This window comes from Grampus griseus (assembly GCF_964374135.1).
Source record: "Grampus griseus genome assembly, chromosome: X".
Taxonomy (NCBI): Eukaryota; Metazoa; Chordata; class Mammalia; order Artiodactyla; family Delphinidae; genus Grampus; species Grampus griseus.
The window spans coordinates 43,395,395-43,423,250 of NC_138999.1; the positions used below are offsets into that span (position 1 = coordinate 43,395,395).

The window sequence follows — 27,856 nt, forward strand, 5'->3', positions numbered from 1 at the left end:
TTAGGCACTGAGTCATTAATGAGCTTCCCTGTTACACAACACTTGACACGTATTGTTCCGTCTTATTGCTGGAGGAATTAACTGCATCCTGAGAGACTCTGCGGGAATAGGACTCTTGGAAGCTTGCTTCTGGTTTTCACCAATTTTTGCCCATGCTCCTTTTCTCTTTGCTTTGTATCTTTTGCTATAATAAATCATAGCCATGAGTGTGACTATGTGCTGAGTCCTGTGAGTCATCCTAGGAATCATTGTACCTGGAGGTGGTCTTGGGGACCCCCAATACACATTTATAGGTGAATTTGCATAGAATCAACATTTTTTTCTATGTTGAATCTTCCAACCCATGAACCATGAATGTAGTATGTCTCTCATGTATTTAGATTTTCTTTGATTTTTTTTAAAAAAACCATACAGATCCTGTACATGTTTTGTTAGATTTATACCCAAATATTTTCTTTTTTGTAGCTATTGTAAATGGTATTTAAAAAATTTTTTGGTTTCCATTTGTACAGTGCCAATATGAAATATTGATATTTGTGTGTTGACCTTGTTTTCTATGATCTTGCTAAAACTCACTTATTAAATCTTAGGAGTTCTTTTTTTGGTAGATTTCTTGAAGTTATCTACATAGACAATTATGTCATTTGCAAATGGAGACAGTTTGATCCCTTTCCAGTCTGTATACATTTAACTTCATTTTTGTGTTTTATTGCACTGTGCAGGACTTAATTATGATGTTGATAGAATCAGTAAGAGTGGACAACCTTGTCTTGTCCCTGATCTTCGAAATAAAGCAGTTAATCTTTCACCATTAGTATGATCTTAACTGTAGAGTTTTTGCTGCTACCTTTGATCAAGTTGAGAAATTTACTTTCCATTCTTAGTTTGCTGATACATATTTATCATGACAATGTTAAATTTGTCAAACGCTTTTTTCCTGCATCTATTGATTTTGTTTTTGGCTTTAGCCTATTGATGTGGTGGATTATATTGATTTTTAAATATTGAAGCAGGCTCATATTCCTGGGATAAACTCCACTTGGTTCTGGAGTATTATTCTTATGTATTGCAAATCTTATATGCTAATATTTTGTTGAGGATTTTTGCATCTATGTTTATGATATATGTTGGTCTGTAGTGTTCTTTTTAAAAATATTTGTGTACTGTATTTTTCTGGTTCTTTAGTTCTTTCTGGAAGAACTAAAGAGCAAACAATGAAGAACAACAAAATAAATGAAATTAAAAATCTCTAGAAGGAATCAATAGCAGAATAACTGAGGCAGAAGAACGGATAAGTGACCTGGAAGATAAAATAGAGGAAATAACTACAGCAGAGCAGAATAAAGAAAACAGAATGAAAAGAATTGAGGACAGTCTCAGAGATCTCTGGGACAATATTAAACATACCAACATTTGAATTATAGGGGTCCCAGAAGAAGAAGAGAAAAAAGAAAGGGACTGAGAAAATATTTGAAGAGATTATAGTTGAAAACTTCCCTAACATGGGAAAAGAAATAGTCAGTCACATCTAGGAAGTGCAGAGAGTCCCATACAGGATAAATCCAAGCAGAGACATGCCAAGACACATATTAATAAAATTATCAAAAATTAAATACAAAATAAAAATATTAAAAGCAGCAAGGGAAAAGCAAAAAATAATATACAAGGGAATCCCCATAAGGTTAACAGCTGATCTTTCAGCAGAAACTCTGCAAGCCAGAAGGGAGTGGCGGGACATATTTAAAGTGATGAAAGGGAAAAACCTACAAAAAAGATTACCCAGCAAGGATTTCATTCAGATTCGACAGAGAAATTAAAACCTTTACAGACAAGAAAAAGCTAAGAGAATTCAGCACCACCAAACCAGCTTTACAACAAACATTAAAGGAACTTCTCTAGGCAGGAAACACAAGAGAAGGAAAAGACCTACAATAACAAACCTGAAACAATTAAGAAAATGGTAATAGGAACATACATATTGATAACTACCTTAAAGGTAAATGGATTAAATGCTCCAACCAAAAGACATAGACTGGCTGAATGCATACAAAAACAAAACCCATATATATATGCTGTCTACAAGAGACCCACTTCAGACCTAGGGATAGATACAGACTGTAAGAGAGGGGATGGAAAAAGATATTCCATGCAAATGGAAATCAAAAGAAAGCTGGAGTAGCAATTCTCATATCAGACAAAATAGACTTTAAAACAAAGACTATTACAAGAGACAAAGAAGGACACTACATAATGATCAAAGGATCAATCCAAGAAGAAGATATAACAATTGTAAATATTTATGCACCCAGCATAGGAACACCTCAGTACGTAAGGCAAATGCTAACAGCCATAAAAGGGGAAATCGACAGTAACACAATGATAGTAGGGGACTTTAATGCCCCAGTTTCACCAATGGACAGATCATCCAAAATGAAAATAAATAAGGAAACACAAGCTTTAAATGATACATTAAAGAAGATGGACTTAATTGATATTTATAGGACATTCCATCCAAAAACAACAGAATACTCTTTCTTCTCAGGTGTTCGTGGAACATTCTCCAGGATAGATCCAAACTATACAATGGTGGAAAGACAGCCTCTTCAACAAATGGTGCTGGGAAAACTGGACAGCTACATGTAAAAGAATGAAATTAGAACACTCCCTAACACCGTATACAAAAATAAACTCAAAAGTTATTAAAGACCTAAATGTAAGGCCAGACACTATAAAAATCTTAATGGAAAACATAGGCAGAACACTCTATGACATAAATCACAGCAAGATCCTTTTTGACCCACCCCCTAGAGAAATGGAAATAAAAACAAACAAATGGGACCTAATGAAACTTAAAAGCTTTTGAACAGGAAAAGAAATCATAAAGAAGATGAAAAGATGACCCTCAGAATGGGAGAAAATATTTGCAAATGAAGCAACTGACAAAGGATTAATCTCCAAAATATACAAGCAGCTCATGCAGCTCAATATCAAAACAACGAACAACCCAATCCAAAAATGGGAAGAAGACCTAAATAGACATTTCTCCAAAGGAGATTTATAGATTGCGAACAAACACATGAAAGGATGCTCAACATCACTAATCATTAGACAAATACAAATCAAAACTACAATGAGGTATCTCCTCACACCAGTGAGAATGGCCATCATCAAAAAATCTAGAAACAGTAAATGCTGGAGAGGGTGTGGAGAAAAGGGAACACTCTTGTACTGTTGGTGGGTATGTAAATTGATACAGCCACTATGGAGAACAGTATGCAGGTTCCTTAGAAACCTAAAAATAGAACTCCATATGACCCAGCAATCCCACTACTGGGCATATACCCCGAGAAAACCATAATTCAAAAAGAGTCATATACCACTATGTTCACTGCAGCTCTGTTTACAGTAGCCAGGATATGGAAGCAACCTAAGTGTCCATTGACAGATGAATGGATAAAGAAGTTGTGGCATTTATATACAGTGGAATATTACTCGGCCATAAAAAATGAAATTGAGTTGTTTGTAGTGAGTTTGATGGACCTAGAGTCTGTCTTACAGAGTGAAGTAAGTCATAAAGAGAAAAACAAATACTATATGCTAAAACATATATATGGAATGTAAGCAAAAAAAATAAGGTTCTGAAGAACCTAAGGGCAGGACAGGAATGAAGACCCAGACGTAGAGAATGGACTTGAGGACACGGGGAGTGGGAAGGGTAAGCTGGGATGCAGTGAGAGAATAGCATTGACCTATATACACTACCAAATGTAAAATAGATAGCTAGTGGGAAGCAGATGCATTCCAGAGGGAGATCAAGTTGGTGCTTTGTCACCACCTAGATGGGTGGGATAGGGAGAGTTGGAGGGAGATGTAAGAGGGAGGGAATATGGGGATATATCTATACATATAGCTGATTCACTTTGTTATACAGCAGAAAGTAACACAACATTGTAAAGCAATTATACTCCAATAAAGATGTTAAAAATATAATTTGGGAAGTATTCCCTTCTCTTCTCTTTTCTAGAAGAGATGTGCAGAATTTATATTATTCATTCTTTAAATGTTTGGTAGAATTCACATGTGAAACTATCTGGGCCTGAAGTTTTTTCTTTTCTCTGAAGAATTTTATCTAAGAATATAATTTCTTTAATAGTTATGAGATTATTCAAGTTATCTATTCATGTCAGATGAAATTTGGAACTTTGTGGTTTTCAAAGAATTGGTCCTTTCATTTAAGTTGTTGTATTTATGTTCATAGCATTTCCTGATGATGCTTTCATTCTTGATATTTGGTAATGTGTGTGTTCTCTCTTTTTGTTTATCAGTCTTGCTAGGAGTTTATCATTTTTATTGATATTTGCAAAGAACCAGGTTTTGCTTTTATTTGTTTTCTGTTTTTCTGTTTTCAGTTTTATTGATATCTATGCTAATTTTTATTGTTTCCTTTTTCTTGCTTTGGGTTTAAGTTGCTCTTCTTTTCGTAGTTTGAGATGGAAGATTAGATTATTGACTTCAGACTTTTCTTATTTCCTTTTTATTTAATTTACTTTTTTATTTTTTAATTTTTAAATTTTTCACACACACACACACACACACACAGTGTTTTATTTTTACAAGAGATAAATAAACTGACACCAAACATTGTAAATGGATGACCACAACAAAAGCAACAATGATTGCAATTACCAAACATGAAACACACTCATACTATGTCATAATATTGACATTCAGTCCAGTAATCCTCCGCTGTAACAGCTCCTTTACTTTGCAGTGAAAATTGATTTGTATATTTTTTGCCTCTGAGTCCTTGTGGGATTTTTATTTTATTCAAACAGAAAGTCACAAAAATTATAATCATCCTCATCAGTTCACTCAGTCCCATAAAATTAATTTTTTATCTTCATCTTTTGTTAGCACTTTTATGAATTCATCAGTTTTCCATTAGAGTTCTGAAAATGCTGATTCATTCAGTTCAGCAGTATAGTCAGTTACCAGAAACCTGTACTTGTCAGTCTTTTCCATGAATTACTTGAAGATGAAACCCTTTTATAGGAACATTTTTGCAAACGCATCAGAGTACACCCAGAACTGTCTGTACATGACAAAAGACTTAAAAATGACCATGGTTAAAGATTTGATAAAAGTTCATAATAATGCAATTGACAAGGTAATTTAGTTATTTCTGAGATATACATTTTAAAGTAATAACTAGAATTATGACTTATAACATTATAACAGAACATATAAGATTTTTAGAAATTTCAGGTAATGTCTGAAACATTTATATTAACATATTTCCATACAAATAACCCAAAGAAATTTTAGTATTAGTTGTTTTTTTAGTTTGTTTGATTTTTTTATACTGCAGGTTCTTATTAGACATAAATTTTATACACATCATTGTATACATGTCAATCCCAATCGCCCAATTCAGCACTCCACCATCCCCACCCCACTGCGGTTTTCCCCCCTTGGTGTCCATACGTTTGTTCTCTACATCTGTGTCTCAACTTCTGCCCTGCAAACTGCTTCATCTGTACCATTTTTCTAGGTTCCACATACATGTGTTAATATAAGATATTTGTTTTTCTCTTTCTGACTTACTTCACTCTGTATGACAGTCTCTAGATCCATCCACGTCTCAACAAATAACTCAACTTCGTTCCTTTTTATGGCTGAGTAATATTCCATTGTATATATGTACCACTTCTTCTTTATCCATTCGTCTGTCGATGGACATTTAGGTTGCTTCCATGACCTGGCTATTGTAAATAGTGCTGCAGTGAACATTGGGGTGCATGTGTCTTTTTGAATTATGGTTTTCTCTGGGTATATACCCAGTAGCAGGATTGCTGGATCATATGGTAATTCTATTTTTAGTTTTTTAAGGAACCTGCATACTGTTCTCCATAGTGGCTGTATCAATTTACATTCCCACCAACAGTGCAAGAGGGTTCCCTTTTCTCCACACCCTCTCCAGCATTTATTGTTTGTAGATTTCCTGATGATGCCCATTCTAACTGGTGTGAGGTGATACCTCATTGTAGTTTTGATTTGCATTTCTCTAATAATTAGTGATGTTGAGCAGCTTTTCATGTGCTTCTTGACCATCTGTATGTCTTCTTTGGAGAAATGTCTATTTAGGTCTTCTGCCCACTTTTGGATTGGGTTGATTGTTTCTTTAATGTTGAGGTGCATGAGCTGTTTATATATTTTGGAGATTAATCCTTTGTCCGTTGATTCATTTGTAAATATTTTCTCCCATTCTGAGGTTTGTCTTTTTGTCTTCTTTATGGTTTCCTTTGTTGTGCAAAAGCTTTTAAGTTTCATTAGGTCCCATTTGTTTATTTTTGTTTTTATTTCCATTTCTCTAGTAGGTGGATCAAAAAAGACCTTGCTGTGATTTATGTCATAGAGAGTTCTTCCTGTGTTTTCCTCTAAGAGTTTTATAGTGTCTGGTGTTACATTTAGGTCTCGAATCCATTTTGAGTTTATTTTTGTGCATGGTGTTAGGGAGTGTTCTAATTTCATTCTTTTACATGTAGCTGTCCAGTTTCCCCAGCAACACTTATTGAAGAAACTGTCTTTTCTGTGTTGTATATCTTTGCCTCCTTTGTCGTAGATTAATTGACCATAGGTGCATTGGTTAATCTCTGGGCATTCTATCTTATTCCGTTGATCTATATTTCTGTTTTTGTGCCAGTACCATACTGTCTTGGTTACTGTAGCTTTGTAGTATAGTCTGAAGTAAGGGAGTCTGATTCCTCCAGCTCTGTTTTTTTCCCTCAAGACTGCTTTGGTTATTCATAGCCTTTTGTGTCTCCATACAAATTTTAAGATGATTTGTTCTAGTTCCGTAAAAAATGCCATTGGTAATTTGATAGGGATTGCATTGAATCTGTAGTTTGCTTTGGGTAGTATAGTCATTTTCACAATATTGATTCTTCCAATCCAAGAACATGATATATCTCTCCATCTGTTGATATCATCTTTAATTTCTTTCATCAGTGTCTTACAGTTTTCTGCATACAGGTCTTTGGTATCCTTAGGTAGATTTATTCCTAGGTATTTTATTCTTTTTGTTGCAATGGTAAATGGGAGTGTTTCCATAATTTCTGTTTCAGATTTTTCATCATTAGTGTATAGGAATGCAAGAGATTTCTGTGCATTAATTTTGTATCCTGCAACTTTACCAAATTCATTGATTAGTTCTAGTAGTTTTCTGGTGGCATTTTTAGAATTCTCTATGTATAATATCGTGTCATCTGCAAACAGTGACAGTTTTACTTTTTCTATTCCAGTTTCTATTCCTTTTATTTCTTTTTCTTCTCTGGTTGCCGTGGCTAGGACTTCCAAAACTATGTTGAATAATAGTGGTGAGAATGGACATCCATGTCTCGTTCCTGATCTTAGGGGAAATGGTTTCAGTTTTTCAGCACTGAGAATGATGTTTGCTGTGGGTTTGTCATATGTGGCCTTTATTATGTTGAGGTAGGTTCCCTCTATGCCCACTTTCTGGAGAGTTTTTCTCATAAATGGGTGTTGAATTTTGTCAAAAGCTTTTTCTGCATCTATTGAGGTGATCATATGGATTTTAGTCTTCAATTGTTAATATGTGTATCACATTGATTGATTTGCATATATTGAAGAATCCTTGCATCCCTGGGATAAATCTCACTTGATCGTGGTGTATGATCCTTTTAATGTGTTGTTGGATTCTGTTTGCTAGTATTTTGTTGAGCATTTTTGCATCTATATTCATCAGTGGTATTGGTCTGTAATTTTCTTTTTTTTCTTTTTTTAACATCTTTATTGGAGTATAATTGCTTTACAACGGTGTGTTAGTTTCTGCTTTATAACAAAGTGAATCAGTTATACATATACATATGTTTCCATATCTCTTCCCTGTTGCATCTCCCTCCATCCCACCCTCTCTATGCCACCCCTCTAGATGGTCACAAAGCACCGAGCTGATCTCCCTGTGCTATGTGGCTGCTTCCCACTAGCTATCTATTTTACATTTGCTAGTGTATATATGTCCATGCCACTCTCTCACTTTGTCAGAGCTTACCCTTACCCCTCTCCATATCCTGAAGTCTATTCTTTAATAGTTCTGTGTCTTTATTCCCATCTTGCCCCTGGTTCTTCATGACCGTTTTTTCTTTTTCCCTTAGATTCCATATATATGTGTTAGCATACAGTATTTGTTTTTCTCTTTCTGACTTACTTCACTCTGTATGACAGACTCTAGGTCCATCCACCTCACTACAAATAACTCAGTTTCAATCGTTTTTATGCCTGAGTAATATTCCATTGTATATATGTGCCACATCTTTATCCATTCATCTGTTGATGGACACTTAGGTTGCTTCAGTGTCCTAGGTATTGTAAATAGAGCTGCAATGAACATTTTGGTCCATGACACTTTTTGAATTATTGTTTTCTCAGGGTATATGCCCATTAGGGGGATAGCTGGGTCATATGGTTGTTCTATTTTTAGTTTTTTAAGGAACCTCCATACTGTTCTCCATAGTGGCTGTATCAGTTTACATTCCCACCAACAGTGCAAGAGGGTTCCCTTTTCTCCACACCCTCTCCAGCATTTACTGTTTCTAGATTATTTGATGATGGCCATTCTGACCGATACAAGATGCTATCTAATTGTAATTTTGATTTGCATGTCTCTAATGATTAATGATGTTGAGCATTCTTTCATGTGTTTGTTGGCAATCTGTAAATCTTCTTTGGATAAATCTCTGTTTACGTCTTCAACCCATTTTTGGATTGGATTGTTTGTTTTTTGATATTGAGCTGCATGAGCTGCTTGTAAATTTTGGAGATTAATCCTTTGTCAGTTGTTTCACTGGCAAATATTTTCTCCCATTCTGAGGGTTGTCTTTTGGTCTTGTTTATGGTTCCCTTTGCTGTGCAAAAGCCTTTAAGTTTCATTAGGTCCCATTTGTTTATTTTTGTTTTTATTTTCATTTCTCTAGGAGGTGGGTCAAAAGGATCTTGCTGTGATTTATTTCATAGAGTGTTCTTCCTATGTTTTCCTCTAAGAGTTTGATAGTGTCTGGCCTTACATTTAGGTCTTTAATCCATTTTGAGTTTATTTTTGTGTATGGTGTTAGGGAGTGTTCTAATTTCATAGTTTTACATGTACCTGTCCAGTTTTCCCAGCACCACTTATTGAAGAGGCTGTCTTTTCTCTGCTGTGTATTCTTGCCTCCTTTATCAAAGATAAGGTGACTGTATGTGCATGGGTTTATCTCTGGGCTTTCTATCCTGTTCCATTGATCTATATTTCTGTTTTTGTGCCAGTACCATACTGTCTTGATTACTGTAGCTTTGTAGTATAGTCTGAAATCAGGGAGCCTGATTCCTCCAGCTCCATTTTTCTTTCTCAAGTTTGCTTTGGCTATTCAGGGTCTTTTGTGTTTCCATACAAATTGTGAAATTTTTTGTTCTAGTTCTGTGAAAAATGCCAGTGGTAGTTTGATAGGGATTGCATTGAATCTGTAGATTGCTTTGGGTAGTAGATGCATTTTCACAATGTTGATTCTTCCAATCCAAGAATATGGTATATCTCTCCATCTATTGTATCACCTTTAAATTTTTTCATCAGTGTCTTATAATTTTCTGCATACAGGTCTTTTATCTCCTTAGGTAGGTATATTCCTAGATATTTTATTCTTTTTGTTGCAGTGGTAAATACGTGTGTTTTCTTAATATCACTTTCAGATATTTTATCATTAGTGTATAGGAATGCCAGAGATTTCTGTGCATTAATTTTGTGTTGTGCTACTTAACCAAATTCCTTGATTAGCTCTGGTTGTTTTCTGGTGGCATCTTTAGGATTCTCTATGTATAGTATCATGTCATCTGCAAACAGTGACAGCTTTACTTCTTCTTTTCCAATTTGGATTCCTTTTATTTCTTTTTCTTCTCTGATTGCTGTGGCTAAAACTTCCAAAACTATGTTGAATAAGAGTGGTGAGAGTGGGCAACCTTGTCTTGTTCCTGATCATAGTGGAAATGGTTTCAGTTTTTCACCATTGAGGATGATGTTGTCTGTGGGTTAGTCATATATGGCCTTTATTATGTTGAGGAAAGTTCCCTCTATGCCTACTTTCTTCAGGGTTTTTATCATAAATGGGTGTTGAATTTTGTCAAAAGCTTTCTCTGCATCTATTGAGATTATCATATGGTTTTTCTCCTTCAATTTTTTAATATGGTTTATCACATTGATTGATTTCCATATATTGAAGAATCCTTGCATTCCTGGAATAAACCCCACTTGATCGTGGTGTATGATCCTTTTAATGTGTTGTTGGATTCTGTTTGCTAGTATTTTGTTGAGGATTTTTGCATCTATGTTCATCAGTGATATTGGCCTTTAGTTTTCTTTCTCTTTGACATCTTTGTCTGGTTTTGGTATCAGGGTGATGGTGGCCTTGTAGAATGAGTTTGGGAGTGTTCCTGCCTCTGCTATATTTTGGAAGTGTTTGAGAAGGATAGGTGTTAGCTCTTCTCTAAATGTTTGATAGAATTCGCCTGTGAAGCCATATGGTCCTGGGCTTTTGTTTGTTGGAAGATTTTTAATCACAGTTTCAATTTCAGTGCTTGTGGTTGGTCTGTGCATATTTGCTATTTCTTCCTGGTTCAGTCTCGGCACGTTGTGCATTTCTAAGAATTTGTCCATTTCTTCCAGGTTGTCCATTTTTCGGCATAGATTTGCTTGTAGTAGTCTCTCATGATCCTTTGTATTTCTGCAGTGTCAGTTATTACTTCTCCTTTTTCATTTCTAATTCTATTGATTTGAGTCTTCTCCCTTTTTATCTTGATGAGTCTGGCGAATGGTTTATCCATTTGGTTTATCTTCTCAAAGAACCAGCTTTTAATTTTATTGATCTTTGCTTTCATTTCCTTCATTTCTTTTTCATTTCTTTCTGATCTGAGCTTCATGATTTCTTTCCTTCTGCTACCTTTGGGCTTTTTTTGTTCTTCTTTCTCTAATTGCTTTAGGTGCAAGGTTAGGTTGTTTATTCGAGATGTTTCCTGTTTCTTAAGGTAGGATTGTATTGCTATAAACTTCCCTCTTAGAACTGCTTTTGCTGCATCCCATAGGTTTTGTGTCGTCGTGTCTTCATTATCATTTGTTTTTAGGTATTTTTTGATTTCCTCTTTGATTTCTTCAGTGATCGCTTGGTTATTAAGTAGTGTATTGTTTAGCCTCCATGTGTTTGTATTTTTTACTGATCTTTTCCTGTAATTGATATCTAGTCTCATAGCATTGTGGTCGGAAAAGGTAGTTGATACAATTTCAATTTTCTTAAATTTACCAGGGCTTGATTTGTGACCCAAGATATGATCTATCCTGTAGAATGTTCCATGAGCACTTGAGAAGAATGTGTATTCTGTTGTTTTTGGATGGAATGTCCTATAAATATCAATTAAGTCCATCTTGTTTAACGTATCATTTAAAGCTTTTGTTTCTTATTTATTTTCTTTTTGGATGATGTTTCCATTGTTGAAAGTGGGGTGTTAAAGTCCCCTACTATGATTGTCGATTTTACTCTCGATTTCTCCTTTTATGGCTGTTAGCCATTGCCGTATGTATTGAGGTGCTCCTATGTTGGGTGCATATATATTTATAATTGTTATATCTTTTTCTTGCATTGATCCCTTGATCATTATGTAGTGTCCTTCCTTGTCTCTTGTAACATTCTATTTCCAAGATTGTTCATCTTTGCTATCATTATTCTGAATTATTTTTCAGGTAGACTGCCTATTTCCTCTTCATTCCCAAAGTCCACCGCCTCAATTTTGGGTGATTTGTTGTCTATTCAGGTGTTCCAGAGATACAGGGTACATCAAGTTGATTGTGGAGGTTTAATCCGCTGCTTCTGAGGCTGCAAGGAGAAAATTCCTTTTCTCTTCTTTGTTTGCACAGCTCCTGGAGCTCAGCTTCAGATTTGGCCCTGCCTCTGCATGTAGGTTGCCCTCTGGTGTCGACAGGAGGGGGTTAAAGGGGAACTACCATACGACCCAGCAATCCCACTACTGGGCATATACCCTGAGAAAACTATAATTCAAAAAGAGTCATGTAGCAAAATGTTCATTGCAGCTCTATTTACAATAGCCAGGAGATGGAAGCAACCTAAATGTCCATCATCAGATGAATGGATAAAGAAGTTGTGGCACATATATACAATGGAATATTACTCAGCCATAAAAAGAAACGAAATTGAGCTATTTGTAATGAGGTGGATGGACCTAGATAGAGTCTGTCATACAGAGTGAAGTAAGTCAGAAAGAGAAAAACAAATAATGTATGCTAACACATATATATGGAATTTAAGAAAAGAAAAAGGTCATGAAGAACCTAGGGGTAAGACGGGAATAAAGACACAGACCTACTAGAGAATGGACTTGAGGATATGGGGAGGGGCAAGGGTAAGCTGTGACAAAGTGAGAGAGTGGCATGGGCATATATACACTACCAAATGTAAAATAGGTAGCTAGTGGGAAGCAGCCTCATGGCACAGGGAGATCAGCTCAGTGCTTTGTGACCACCTGGATGGGTGGGATAGGGAGGGTGGGAGGGAGGGAGATGCAAGAGGGATGACATATGGGAACATATGTATATGTATAACTGATTCACTTTGTTATCAAGCAGAAACTAACACACCATTGTAAAGCAATTGTGCGCCAATAAAGATGTTAAAAAAAAAATAGGAGTGGCTGATTCGCGGGCTCTGCCTCCTCAGGCCGGGGGGAGGGAGGTGTATAGAAGGCGGGGTGAGCCTGTGGAGGCAGAGGCCCGAGTGACATTGCAACAGCTTGAGGTGTGCTTTGTGTTCTCCTGGGGAAGTTTCCCCTGGATCACAGGACGCTGGCAGTGGTGGGCTGCATAGGCTTCTTGGAGGGGAGCTGTGGATAGTGATCTGTGCTTGCACACAGGAGTTTTGGTGGCTTCAGGAGCAGCGTTAGCAGTTCATGCCCATCTCTGTTGTCTGTGGTGGTTGCCGGCGGTTTGTGCCCATCTCTGAAGCTCTTTTAAGCAGTGTTCTGAATCTCTTCTCCTCGCACACCCTGAAACAATGGTCTCTTGCCTCTTAGGCAGTTCCAGACCTTTTCCTGGACTCCCTCCCTGCTAGCTGTGGCGCACTAACCCCATTCAGGCTGTGTTCCCTCAGCCAACCCCAGTCCTCTCCCTGGGATCTGACCCACCAGAGCCTCTGCTCCTAGTCCCCACCCACCCTGGTGGGTGAGTAGAGAAGCATGTCAGGCTGGTAAGTGCTGGTCGGCACCGATCCTCTGTGCGGGGATCACTCTGGTTTGTCCTCTGCACCCCTGTTGCTGCGCTCTCCTCTGTGGCTCCGAAGTGTCCCCCCCCACCCACACCCCGTCTCCGCCAGTGAAGGGGCTTCCTAGTGTGTGGAAACTTTTCCTCCTTCACAGCTCCCTCCCACTGGTGCAGGTCCCGTCCCTATCCTTTTGTCTCTGTTTTTTCTTTTGCCCTACCCAGGTACGTGGGGAGTTTCTTGCCTTTTTGGAAGTCTGAGGCCTTCTGCCAGCGTTCAGTAGCTGTTCTGTAGGAGTTGTTCCATGTGTAGATGTATTTCTGATGTATCTGTGGGGAGGAAGGTGGTCTCCACGTCTTACTCCTCTGCCATCTTGAAGATGTCTCCCTATTATCTGAATGCCTCTTTGAAGTGGATGCTTTGGCAATCAGAGCTTAAGTCAGGCACTTGCATTACAAAAAGTCAACCGTCAGGGTTTACACTACAAAGTAGCAAATGGGGAAAGCAAGAATCTAAGTTTTGGAGATGAAAGAGAGAGGGTGTGTTCACTCAAGGTGCTCATAGAGAAGGCAGAGCATCTCCCTCTGATGTAAGATTGGTCACTTACCCAAATGTGTAGGGATAGATAATGCCAGGGTCCTCAAAGGCACTAGAGATATAGCCAGACCCCTAACTGAATGAGTTCTTGCATTCATAGCAGAGTTTCAGCTGGCCAGGCCTGGTAGCACCACTGTCCTCAATACCACAGACCAGGTAGTTACATCTATTTGGATGTGCCTTTGGAGTTGGACAATACGTGGATTCCTGCCCTGTTTGTGTGTTCCTCCAGATGACCTTTGAGATGAGTCATGAGACCCTGTACTTGGCAGTGAAGCTGGTAGATCACTACCTTATGGAGGTAATATGCAAGAGGGACAAGCTACAACTCCTTGGTTCCACTGCTTTTCTGATTGCAGCAAAATTTGAGGTGAGCCTGAGTCCATAGGACCTGGAGAAAACTAATCAATCGGTTTCTATCCAAGCCAGATATATATGTATGTATGTATGTATGTACATTTACATATGTATGTATATATATGCATGCATATGTGTATGTATATATTATATACATGTATATACATATATATATACGCATGTGTGTACATTCACATGTGTATTTGTGTGTGTATACAATTACATACATGCACACAAATAAGTTTTCCTACCGATTTTTTGTCTTCCTAAGCAGGGAAACTGGTGTTGGGTGCAAATGGTGGTGTATTTGTTTCCTGGCGTCAACAAAATTCTCCCTTTTCCTCTTTGAAGATGTGTGTAGGTGGACATATTACTAGTTAAATGGATTGTTCTTTTTAAAGCTTCCTTCTGGACCATAATTTTCTGTCCCCACCCCATTTTCTTCTTCCAGCAACTCCACCTCTGTCTAGTGGAGTCTTGAATTGCTTATATAAGGAAGCATTTCCAAATCTAGGTGCTGGAGACATTTAAGAGAAAATGGCCTGGTGTAGATGGTAGTGAGTCCAAGTAAATTAGTTATTTTTGAAGTAGCAGTATAAAAGCAAGTAGCTGGCCTTTCCTTCATAACCATATCCATCTAACTACTTTATCTGAGTCTTTCCTCTTCCTTATATGCTAAATGATCTTGTTCTACTCTCATTTTTCCTTCAGATAGACTAATAGTATAAAACCTTAGGGTTTAGGAACAGAGAAGTAGCAACTTTTATGAGTACAAAAACCTTTAGAACTGTGGATTTGTCTTTGTGTTCCCTACTCAGATCTGTCCCTAACTAGCTTTCTGCTTCCCTTCTTCATTCTCTCCTTTACTCACTAGCTCCTACCTCGATCAGTACCTCCCTCTCTAACTCCACCCCTCCTTTGCTCCTTACTTGCCTCCCTCTCTCACCACTTCCGGCCCTCACTCCACTTCCGGCCCTCACTGCACTTCCACCCTCTCTTCAATTCTGCTCTCTCTCCACTTCTGCCCTTGCTCCACTTCCACCCTCGCTCCACTTCTGCCCTGTTCCACTTCTGCCCTTGCTCGGTAGCTCCCTTCTTCCCTCCAGCCTTCTTTCAATCCCTTCCTTGATCCCTCAATCCCTGTTTTGTACACTCGCTCACTCCATGCTGGGCCCCTCCCTCCATCCCACCCACCCACTCTCTGTTGCTCTTTCTAACTCTCCTTTTCTCTATCCTTCTCTCGCTCACTCCTTCCCCTCCTCACTTGATCCCTCCTTCCATGACCCTCTCCCTTCCACCCTGGTTCTATCCCTCACTCCTCCATGCCTTCCCACCCACCTACCCACCCCATCGCGCCTTCCCTCCTACTCCACCCTCCTCTCTTCCACCCTCCCTCCCTTCCTGTCCCTTTCCTTTGTTCACTCTCTTCTCTCCTTCCCTAGCTAATGTTCTTCCCTCTGTCACTCCCTCTCTCTCTTCCTCCTCCTTCCCTCTCCTCCCTGTTGCTTCTCTAGTGTGTGCTCCCCTCCCTCCTCCTTTGCTTCCTCCTCCCCTCCTCCCTCACCCTTCCTTTTCTGCTGGTTCCTTCTCTCCCCTCCCTGCTTGCTCCTTCCCTCCGTATCTCCCATCCTTGCTCCATGGTACTCTGGCACCATGACTCCCCCCACCTTAACTTCCTCACACCCTCCTTCCCTGTCTCCTTCCTTTTTCCTCCTTCTCTCTCTTCTTCCTTCCTCCCTCCCTCCCTCCCTCCCTCCCTCGTTCTCCCCATTTCCCTCTCTGGCTCACTTCCTTCCCTACTGTCTTGCTCCCTGGTTCCCTTGCTCCCCCTCACTCCCTGCTCCCTCTCTGCTCAGCTCCCTCTCACTCACTTCCATGGTCACTCCCTCCCACCCACTCATGCTTGTTCCCTTCCACCCTCTTTCCCTCCCTGGCTCCTTTTCTCCTTGGTTCTCTCCCTCCTTCCCATCCTCCCTCCCTCCTGATTGCCCTTGCTCCCTAGCCTCCTCCTTCCCTTTCTTCCTCTTTCTCTTCCTCCTCCCTCACTCTCTCCCTTGTTCCCTGCTTCCCTCTCTAGCTCATTTCCTTCCCTGCTCACTGGCTTCCTGGTTCATTCCCTTGCTCCCCTTCCTTTCTCTTTTCACGTCTCTCCCTTTCTCCTCCTTCCTCCACCTACCTAGGGATGTCCTTGTGGCTTAAGCAAGTGCTCCCTGTCTCAGCCTCAAGGGGGTTAAAAAAGCAGCTGGGGGTTCCTGGACAACCAAGAGCGGGAGGGAGAAGGAGTGTGCAAGGTGCTCTCGTTAGCAAATTTTGGAACAAGGAGCACCCCTCTTCTGGTTATCAGGACAAAGGACCTCCACTAAGTTTTTTGGAGCAGGGGTGTCTTCCCCTCACAGGACTGAGAAGTACAGAAAGACTTTTGCAAGGGGAGGTATGGAGATGATATGAGAAGAGAAGAAAGGAAGGAGCCACTGGTGAGTAGAGCAGTAGAAGGGAGAGTTTCTTGTCCTGGTCTTGTCACTAGGTTGCTGTGTGACCTTGAGCAAGTCACTTCCTCTCTCTGGGCCTCAATTTCCCTGTCTGCAAACCCAGAGGGTTGGTCCAGTTTGTGATCTGAAAATAAAGGTGTGAGAAGAAGGCTGGGGTGGGCAGTGAGGTGCAGCTAGAGAAAAGATTCAGGGGTCTACCTGCCTCCTAGTCCTTTCCCCCAAACTAAGGTTCAACCTGCAAAGGGCAGGACATGGAAAGGTGCCCCAGATTGTGGAGGGGGGTTTTCTTCTCACCCTTGGCTTGGATTGGACCTTCCCAGTCTAGCCCCCTTGCACATCTCCCATCCCTTGGTCTTCAGTCTCTGCTTAGGTTCCCTCTGTGCCTATCTCTCTCTGTCTCTCACTGCCTATTACCCCAGTAGTGCCCCCTCTCAAACATCTTTATTCATTCCTTAGACAAGAAAACAAAGTGCGGGCTTATTTTCCATCTCTAGCTCCCTTCCTGTGGTCTCCTTCCCTCTGTTTCCCCAAGAGTAGGCCTTAGATTTCCCATTTCTGGCTCTCACTCATTAGAAGAGAGATCAGTGCTTCCAGTCCCTGTGCCATATTATGCCGCTTCCAGTGCTATAAGAATCTACCACAAGAGGCCCTATCCTCTCTCCTCCTATCTCTCTGATTTTGTTTTTCAGATGTACTACTCAAAAACCAGAAGCTGGCTCTCAGAGCTACCCTGAAGGTTCATGCCAGGGAATGTTATTACCTCCTATCCTTCACCCCTCTCCTCCCCTGCCTTTCATCTCCAAGCAGAGAGGAGTGGGCTGTCTTAGCCTGGTTGTGACTGCCTCTCCTCTCCACCCATAGGAGCCCAGCCCACCTTGTGTGGATGACTTCCTGTACATCTGTGATGATATTTATAAGCGAGATGAGATGCTCGCCATGGAAATCAGCATCCTAAAAACCCTCAAATTTGATATCAACATTCCCATCGCTTATCATTTTCTGCGCAGATATGCTAAGGTAAGACAGGGCAGGTACATCTTCATTTTACCACTGCTGGGTTAGTCCCCTCCATTCCCAGAGTGGCTGCTTGAGTGGTAGGAAAAGGGAAAGGGACAACTGGGGACAGGGGAATTTCTTCTTCAGTCCACCCTCCTAGATTGGCAATCTTTATGGAGTGTGGGGGGAAGAAAATTGCATATTTCCATGGTATGCCTATAAAGTTTTGAGGTGAGGGCAGAGTAGGGGAGGGGAAGAAGATTCTTTGATCAGGAAGGGACACTTGGGAAGTTTAGGGGAGATGCTGTCAAAGTTCTCTTCCTTCACCTGAATATTGGTTACAGGGGAAGTCACTTTGTATTATACAAGTGTGTCTTGTTGTAGGATTTGTGTGTGTGTGTGTGTGTGTGTATACACACATGCGCGCCCACACACACACACACACACACACACACATATTCAAACAAGAAAAGGGAAGGAGTTCTTTTGGAGCATGAAATACCTCCTAGTCTGGAACCCAGTGAAAAGTCAACAGTTGGAGGCCTTCGGCTCTTCAAAGGATGGCATGTACAGAAAGGGGAGGTGGAGGGTACCACAATCACACTTGATAATTTGGTTTAAAACCCTGAAAATGGCAAATACCATTGCCAATTTCATAATCCCCCCTCCTAAAGATTCTGTGCTTTGGGGGCAGGGTCCTTAGTGTGAGTCATGGTGGCAAAAGAGGTACATTGTTCAGGCAGAGAGCCATTTAGGCCCAAGGTGGGATAACTGGAGTAAGTGAGTGCAGGGGGTTTTCTGCTTGGTGCCAGTGTTCTGAATTGATTGCTGAGCCAGTCTTCTTCCTGCCTTTAGTGTGTCCATGCCAGCATGAAGACACTGACCTTGTCCCGCTTCATCTGTGAAATGACCCTGCAGGAATACGACTATGTCCAGGAGAGGGCTTCCAAGCTAGCTGCTGGCTCCTTCCTCCTGGCCCTCTACATGAAGAAGCTCGGACACTTGGTAAACACTTGTGTGCGGTGGGGAAGAAGGAGTAGGGATTTTAAAAAAAACATATTTATTTATTTATTTTATTTTTGGCTGCATCGAGTCTTAGTTACAGGATGTGGGCTCTTCATGCAGCACACGGGCTTCTCTTCAGCTGTGGCACATGGGCTCCAGAGTGTGTGGGCTCAGTAATTGCGGCACGTGGGCTTAGTTGCCCCGTGGCATGTGGGATCTTAGTTCCCTGCCCAGGGATCAAACCCCCGTCCCCTGCATTGGAAGGCAGATTCTTAACCAGTGGACCACCAGGAAAGTCCCAGGGATAGGGATTTAAAAGCACAGGGTCAGCTCAGGAGGAAGGTGTAAACTAGGGCTGTGGGAAACTCTGTGACAAAACTACTACATACCTGCCATTATGAATCCTTTAACATCTTGACATCTTAGGGGCCTGGCTGCCTAAAGGGTTTCTAGAGCCATGGTTTTAAAGTATTTTATTTCACTTTTCTTCATCACAGTACCCTTTCTTCCAAAGACAGCTTACCTGAAAGCCCAGTATCACAAAACAGACTAATGTGAAATTATTCTGATTGCAGCAGGGGGTGGCGTGGACCCACTTCTTGCCTTACCCCATTCCACCCCTGCTCCTTGCAGCCCCCTCAGCAAGGTTGGGCCCCCAAGGGAGCTCATTGGAACAGGATTTGGAAAGCACTGACCCAGAGAACAGAGTAGTGAAAGCAACTGTCCATGTGTATAACAGGGGACTCAGATATACTATTGTGCTCTTCTCTGAGGAGGAAGGCCCCCACAGCCTCCTTCCCCAATACAAATAAAATGCATATTTGATACTTTCTCAATTTTATAAAAAATTGTGAATAAAAGTAACTTTAGAAAACTATGAATTTTTACTGACGTGTAACATGCAATCCAATAGAAAAAGTATGCTTGCAAATGAGCATACTCTTCCCAACCACTCCTAAGACCCTGCAGCCTAGAAATTCTACCACCACTACTGATGGAGAAACCTCTGTGTGCTGAGGAAAAACCCTATAAACAGTTGTGTGAATTTGGACAAGGCACTGATATTTCTTGGGACAGAGAAAGCATTAAGTAAATGGCAGGGATGGCGATGAGAAAGAATACGTAATAATAATGGCTAGCATTTATTGAGTTCTTAGACAGTGAACTAAACACTTTGTCTATTAACTCAATCTTCACAACAGCCCTATGAGATCAGCACTATTATTCCTATTGTACAGATAAGAAATAACTTCCCATGTTTGGCTAATGAGAGGCAGAGCTAGGATTTTGGGAACTAGGAGTCTGTTCAAAGAATATACCTACTCTATAATCAGAATGGATGTGGCCGTAGCCCTGGAGCCATGATCTTGGAGGCCCCATGCTGACCCAGGCTTTTACCCTTGGGTCCTGGGGAAGGCTGGTAGGTCCTGAGGGAGGACAGTTGAGAGGCTCAGGGCAGCAAACTGCTTGCCAACCAGTATAAAAATATTTCAGTGTTTTAACACTTGGCATGGCTGTACCAGTGAGTATCAGCTAAGTGTCAGCCCTGATCTGAACCCAGGTAGTCTGGATCCATAGTCCTCTACACTATATATACTGCTATAGATGAGAAAGTCTTCACAGAGGAGGTGACTTTTGAGTTGGGTCTTGAGAGATGAGTAGGAACCTTGAGAAGAGACATTCTAGGCAGAGGGAACAACAATTGAAAAGATGTGAAGGCAATAAGAAAACAGTGTGATGTATTCAGGGCAGAATAAGACATTTCCTATGGATAGAGCAGAGGACGTATGAGTAGGGAATGGTGAGAGGTGAGACCAGAATGGTAGAGTGTGGTCAGATTGTGAGAGGCCTTTGATGCCATGCTGAAAGATCCATTTTACACTAAGGCATTGCAAGTTTTTAAGGCAGGGGAGTGACATCTTCCTGTTTGTATGTTTTGGAAACAGTACTAGTATATAGCAGTATGGAAGGTATATTAGATGAGAGAGCGTATGTGAACGTATCAACACCAGTGAGTGGGCTTTTATAATAATCAATGTGAAGCATTGGGGCAGTGAACAATTGAACAATGTGAACAATTGGGGCAGTGACAGTAGGGCTGTTAATCTTAATTAACACACCCAATATGATGTGTTATCCCATGTGTTACTCCCCTGCTCAGCATGCCAATGACTGCCCTTTGCCTGTGGCAGTGGTTTCCAAAGAGTATTCAGTAGAGCCTTGGGATTCCTGCAGAAGTATCTCAGGGGCCCAGGGGCCATGTAAAAGGTAAAGGGATCCAAATTGGTGGGCTTCTTAGTTCCCACCCCCAATTCCAGGTAAGATATTTGGGCTTCCAGGTAAGATATTTGGGAAAACATGAGTTCAGGGAAAATAATTTAAGACATTTTAAGAAAACCACTGCCTCACAGAATAATGAATTTTCTTTTCTCTACCTGTGGAACTCCCACTAGACTTTCAGTACCTATTGCAGATGTGCCCTCCTCTGCAAAGCTTTTTGTGACTTTCCCAGCCAAAATTCATGGGTCCTGCAGCTCTGTTCCTCCACTGTCCCATGCTCCCTTCCATTGTAGCACTTCCCACACATTTTATAATTCTATGTGTGCATGTCTGTCTCCCCAACTAGACTACAGACTCCTCAAGAGCAGGAGCCTTAGTCATCTCTTAGTCATCTTTGTATTCCCAGCATCCTGTATGGGGCTTGGTAATATCCTAGCTAGCATTGTTTGGGTATGTGCTAGACTCTGTTCCGTGTGCTTTATGTCTATTAACTCATTTAAGCCTGTTATATAATTACTGTAATCGTCCCTATTTGGCAGATTTGGAAACTGAGGCACCTAGAGGTTAAGTAACTGGCTCAAGGCCATGCTGTTAATGGAGCTGGAATTTGAACCCAGGCAGTTTGCCTCCAGAGCCTTTGCTCTTAAACACTCTGCTATATTCCTTTTGCCACATGATAGGCATCCTTAAAGTTGACTGAGAAAATGAATGCATGAAATGATAGCTGTTTGAGCCAGAGAGGAGGAACAGCCTTAAGTTCCTGCTGGCTATTTAGTTGGGACCTCAAGTTTGTTCTGAGGTTTGCCTGGCCATTGGCTCTTAACCTGAGAGTAAGTAACAAAGTCAGTCCTGTTCCTTAAATTCTTTGGTGGATTTCAGTTTAAATACCTATGGCTAGGGCTAATATCCAGCTGGTGCATATGGATATAGCCATATCACTAGCCTGCAGCTGGAACATAGTCTTCTAGGTAGTACCCTATAATTATTGGTCGGTGTCTGTGCTCTATGAGTCTTTGAATTGTTTGACTTTCTTCCCTGCCTGTACTATGGATAGGAAGTTTCGATTTGGGTATTGGAGACAGGAAGTATCTGCTTCCTGTTGTAAAAGTCACTGTCCATGTTGCTTCTTCCAGGCTCCTACCCTGGAGTATTACAGTGGCTACAAGACCTCTGATCTTCACCCCTTGGTCAGGCAGCTGAACATCCTGCTGACTTTGCGTTTGTGCAATAAGCTCAAGACTGTGCATTCCAAGTATTCTCACCAGTAAGTACCAAGCTCCAGTTGAGGCTGGGTTTGTGCTCAGTCATGGGGAGGCCCAGACTAACCTCATTTAAGGGAAAATAAAGATTCAGGTACTTTTTACCTTACTTTCTGCTCCAGAGTTAAAGCAAGATAGGGAACCAAGGGCCTATGTCCCACTTATTCCATGGAGCCTGCTTGCTTTGGGCTATTTTACACTGAGCAGACCCCTCTTCCTTTTGCAGGGTCTTCTTTGAAGTCACCAAAATCCCACCCTTGGACGTGTTGAAACTGGAGGAGATTTTGAACTGCTGCTAATTCTGAGGCCGAGGGTCTGGTACTCTGGCAGCAGCCACCGGGGCCAGGCAGGCGTGTAAATAAGCTGTATTTATTCTGTCCTTGAATTTGTCTTTTCATCACTTTTCTTCATTTTTACTGTTTGTCTATTCCCAAACTGATAATGTTGTAAATATTTGTGTTTTTTTATGAAAGAGAAGAAATTATTGTTGTATTTGATTAGAAATTTAATAAAAATTAATGGTTGTTGTTAACATGGCTCACTTCCCCCCTTATTGCTCAGGAGCCCCACACATAGCCCTGTTTTTTTCCTGCCTAGTAAAGGCTGTGCCTCAGGGTCTAGCTTATCCAATTTCCCTCTCTGTTTGTAGACTTTCTCTTCACAGGAAGAGGAATTGATCTAGGTGTGAACTGATGAATGAGTCTGTAGACTTGTGGTGGGAGGGGTAGTCCAAAGAGACCCCACTACCCGACAGGCCTCAGTGTTCAGATCTGGGACAGCTGGAAACGTGGGCCAATACCCTTTGGTCCCCATTTCAGGTTGCCAGCTTTCCTTGCTTCTTCCTAGATGATGAAAAGGTAGGGATAAGGATTTTCACTGAAATGTACCCCTACTTTTGTAGTAAGGTGTCTTTCTAGAGTCTAAATTTGAAAAAAACTTTGAGTGGTGCACTGAAGTCTCTTTTGGTCTTTCAATAAAGAGGAGAAATTTCCACCTGTGAAATCAGCAAGATGTCCCATGAATGTAAGCATCAACCAGTTGCTCAATCCTTCATTCATAAAGCTTTAAGGAGGTTCTACTCTCTCTCTCTCTCTCCCCTATCTTTGGGGTAATGTGTACTGGTACAGGTACTTCAGTTGTTAACAGAGGACTTGAACATCTTCTGTGCTGGTTGATGAAGAGCCACTGCCTCAATCTTGCCTCTAGGACCTCTGGGACCTCCCCACAATCTAGCAACTGAATCAAGTAATGTCTGTCATAGCAGGAGACCTCCAGGACTCTGTTCTAGTACTGTGGCTGGCAACTGTTGTGATTGCTCTGTGGCTGATTGTTATCACTTGTCAAATATTTTGAAAATTAGTCCTGGAGATGGATATCTGGTAGGGGGGACAGTCATTGAAGACTCCCCAATTCTGACCCAAGAATCCCTATGCTAGTCTGGTCATATCTCCTTTTCTGAAGGGTTGGACACAGGAGGGAGAGCATGTCATGACCTTAGATGTCTTAGTGCTTTCTATTTTTAAAAAACGTTTTATTTTTTTGTTTCCTCAAATTTTATTTTTTAAAAACTTTTATTGGAGTATAGTTGATTTACAATGTTGTGTTAGTTTCAGTAAAGTGATTCAGTTATACATATACATATATGTATATGTTCTTTTTCAGATTCTTTACCCATATAGGTTATTACAGAATATTGAGTAGAGTTCCCTGTGCTATACAGTAGATTCTCATTGGTTATTTTGTATATAGTAGTGTGTGTATGTTAATCCAAAGCTCCTAATTTATCCCTCCCCCCTCCATGTTTCCCTTTTGGTAACCATAAGTTTGTTTTCAAAATCTGTGAGTCTGTTTTAGTTTTTAATTGGAGTATAGTTGATTTGCAATGTTGTGTTAGTTTCAGGTGTACAGCAAAGTGAATCAGTTATACATATACATATACCCACTCTTTTTTATTTTTATTCTTATTTTATTTTTTTTTTGCAGTACGCGGGCCTCTCACTGTTGTGGCCTCTCCCGTTGTGGAGCACAGGCTCCGGACGCGCAGGCTCAGTGGCCATGGCTCACGGGCCCAGCCGCTCCGCGGCATGTGGGATCTTCCTGGACCGGGGCATGAACCCATGTCCCCTGCATCGGCAGGCGGACTCTCAACCACTGCGCCACCAGGGAAGCCCCCCACTCTTTTTTAGATTCTTTTCCCATATAGGTCATTAAAGAGTATTGACTAGAGTTCCCTGTGCTATACAGCAGGTTCTTATTTGTTATCTATTTTATATACAGTAGTGTGTATATGTCAATCCCGATCTCCCAATTTTATCCTTCCCTCCCTTTCCCCCCTGGTAACCGTAAGTTTGTTTTCTACATCTATGCCTCTATTTCTGTTTTGTAAGTAAGTTTGTTTGTATTATTTTTTTGATTCCACATATAAATGATATCATATTGTATCTGTCTTTCTCTGTATGACTTTCTTAGTATGATAATCTCTCGGCCCATCCATGTTGCTGTAAATGGCATTATTTCATTCCCTTTTTTTTTTTTTTGCAATACGTGGGCCTCTCACTGTTGTGGCCTCTCCCGTTGTGGAGCACAGGCTCCAGACGCGCAGGCTCAGCGGCCATGGCTCACGGGCCCTGCTGCTCTGCGGCATGTGGGATCTTCCTGGCCTGGGGCACGAACCCGTGTCCCCTGCATTGGCAGGCGGACTCTCAACCACTGTGCCCCCAGGGAAGCCCCATTCTTCTTATTTATTTATTTATTTAATTTTTTGGCTGTGTTGGGTCTTTGTTGCTGTGCACAGGCTTCCTCTAGTTAGAGTGAGTGGGAGCTACTCTTCGATGCAGTGTGTGGGCTTCTCATCGTAGTGGCTTCTCCTGTTGCAGAGCACGGGCTCTAGGCCCACGGGCTTCAGTAGTTGTAGCACGTGGGCTCAGTATTTCACTTAGTATGAGAATCTCTAGGTCCATCCACGTTGCTACAAATGGCATTATTTCGTTCATTTTTATGGCTCATTGTATATGTACCACATCTTCTTTATCCGTTCATCTGTCGATGGACATTTAGGTTGCTTCCATGTCTTGGCTATTGCAAATAGTGCTGCAGTGAACATTGGGATGCATGTATCTCTTTGAAGTATGGTTTTCTCTGGATATATGCCCAGGAGTGGGATTGCTAGATCATATGGTAGTTCTATCTGTAGTTTTTTAAGGAACCTCCATACTGTTCTCCATAGTGGCTGTACCAGTTTACATTCCTACCAACAGTGTTGGAGGGTTCCCTTTTTCCCACACCCTCTCCGGCATTTATTGTTTGTATACTTTTTGATGATGGCCATTCTGACCAGTGTGAGGTGATACCTCGTAGTTTTGATTTGCATTTCTCTGATAATTATTGATATTGAGCATCGTTTCATGTGTTTGTTGGCCATCTGTATATCTTCTTTGGAGAAATGTCTATTTAGATCTTGTGTCCATTTTTTGATTAGGTTGTTTGTTTTTTTGACACAGAGCTGCATGAGCTGTTTGTATGTTTTGGAGATTAAACCCTTGTTGGTCGCTCTGTTTGCAAATAGTCTTAGTGCTTTCTTACCCATTGTGTCAATTTTCCATTCTCCCTCCCAACTTGCTTTGCCTTGATGACCAGATATCATTAGGTTCCCTCTTGCCCCATCCCACTGCTTTGCAGGATGACTAAAGGGTACAGCCACAGAGGTCCAAGCTGCTTGGCAGTGATTTAGCTGGCACAGCCAACTAAGTGTAAACATGCTAAAAGCACTAGGCTGGAAGCTGTCTTGCAAATCTCCAGCCTCACTAAAAGGAAGTGTCTTGTTTGTACCTGCGTTTTAATTCTGGAGCTTCATCGGGGAAACAACTGGTTTATTTCCTCTCCTTTTCTCCAACTCCATTGTTCTTTAGAGGTGCTAGTGGAACCATCAATCATTTTTGTTATAATCATTGCACATGTCTCAAAATGTATTTTACACTCATCACTACTTCAGAGTTAAGGTAACTATTAGATCTGGATCTTGTTGTTTAATGCCTTTCTAAAGAAGCACATCTATTTCTTTATCAAGAATTTGTGTTTATATTTTGATTCTTCTAGTTCAGTATAACTGGTTTTCTTTGTAACCTTATGGATTTTTAACAGTTTTATTGAGATATAATTCATATATCATACAATTCACCCACTTAAAGTGTACAATTCTATAGTTTTTCATATATTCACAGAGTTGTACATCTATCACCATGATCTAATTTTGGAACATTTACATCACCCCAAAAAGAAACCCCATACCCAGTAGCAGTCAGTCTCCATCCCCACCCTCCAACCCTAGACAGCTACTGATTTACTTTCTGTCTCTATAGATTTATCTGTTCTGGACATTGCGTATAAATTAAATCTTACAATGTGTAGCCTTTTGTGTTTAGCTTCTTCCACTTAGCATAATGTTTTCAGGGTTCATCCACATTGTAGCATGTGTCAGTATTTCATTTCCTTTCATTGCTGAAAAACGTTCCATTGTATGGGTATACTACATTTTGTTTATCCAGTCATCAGTTGATGGAAATGTGGATTTTTTCCACTTTTTGACTAATATGAATAATTCTGCTTTGAACATTCATGTACAAGTTTTTGTGTAGACATGTGTTTTCATTTCTCTTGGGTATATACTGAAGAGGGAAATTGCTGGACCACTTTACATTACCACCAGCAGTGTATGAGGGTTCCAGTTTCTCCACATCCTCTCCAACATTCTTTATTATCTGTTATGGCAGTTCTAATGGGCATAAAGTGGTATCTTACTGTGGTTTTGATTCACATTTCCCTGATGGCTAATGATGTTGGACATTTTTTTTCTTGTGCTTATTCACCATATATGTATCTTCTTTGGAGAGATGTCTGTTCACATTATTTGCCCAGTCTTAATTGGGTTATTTATTTCTTTATTATTGAGTGGTAAGAATTCTTTATATAATCTGGATCATATATATGATTTGCAAACATTTTCTCTGATTTTGTGGATTGTCTTTTCACATTCTTGATTGTGTTATTTGAAGCATAAAAGTTTTAAATTTTGATGAAGTTTAATTTATCTAAGAAACCATTACCTAGTTTAAAGTCATGAAGATTTATCCCCAATATTTCTTCTCTGAATTTTATAGTTTTAGCTCTTACATTTAGGTCTTAAATCTATTTTGAATTAATTTTTGTATACGATGTGATATAGGGGTCCAACTTCATTTTCTTGAATGTGGACATGTTACTGAATTGGTCGCCTGGACCCACGCCGGGGTCCTAGCCCAGGCCAAGTCCTGTTGTCTTGGCCAGGGAGGTTCTTTTTCCGATCCGATTTGCCAGTAATGAAACCGATGCTGAGACTGGAACAGCACAAGCTTTATTCAATAGCCAAAGAATGGGGAAGTGGGAACCTCATTTGCAAATCAGCTTCTCAACCCAATTTGGGTGGAGACACCATATATATAGGAGGATTGATGTAAAATGGAGGGAATTGGAAAGAGAGGGAGGAATATTCATGATTTATCTGAGAATAGAAGTGTGGTTTGGACCAGAA

At 40.6% G+C, this 27,856-nt stretch overlaps 1 protein-coding gene across 1 annotated transcript in view; it reads left to right on the top strand.

The window, feature by feature from the left end:
• CCNB3 (cyclin B3) overlaps positions 1-22,654 on the top strand; it is a gene marked incomplete at its 5' end in the record, with an annotated part of 51,013 nt that extends 28,359 nt beyond the window's left edge. The window contains 5 exons of the mRNA XM_082682048.1: positions 14,137-14,274; positions 17,612-17,767; positions 18,602-18,751; positions 22,165-22,295; positions 22,517-22,654. Coding sequence (XP_082538174.1) covers positions 14,137-14,274; positions 17,612-17,767; positions 18,602-18,751; positions 22,165-22,295; positions 22,517-22,589 — 648 coding nt within the window. The 3' untranslated portion in view covers positions 22,590-22,654. The remainder of the gene's footprint in view (positions 1-14,136; positions 14,275-17,611; positions 17,768-18,601; positions 18,752-22,164; positions 22,296-22,516) is intronic.
• Between the last annotated feature and the right edge of the window lie 5,202 nt (positions 22,655-27,856).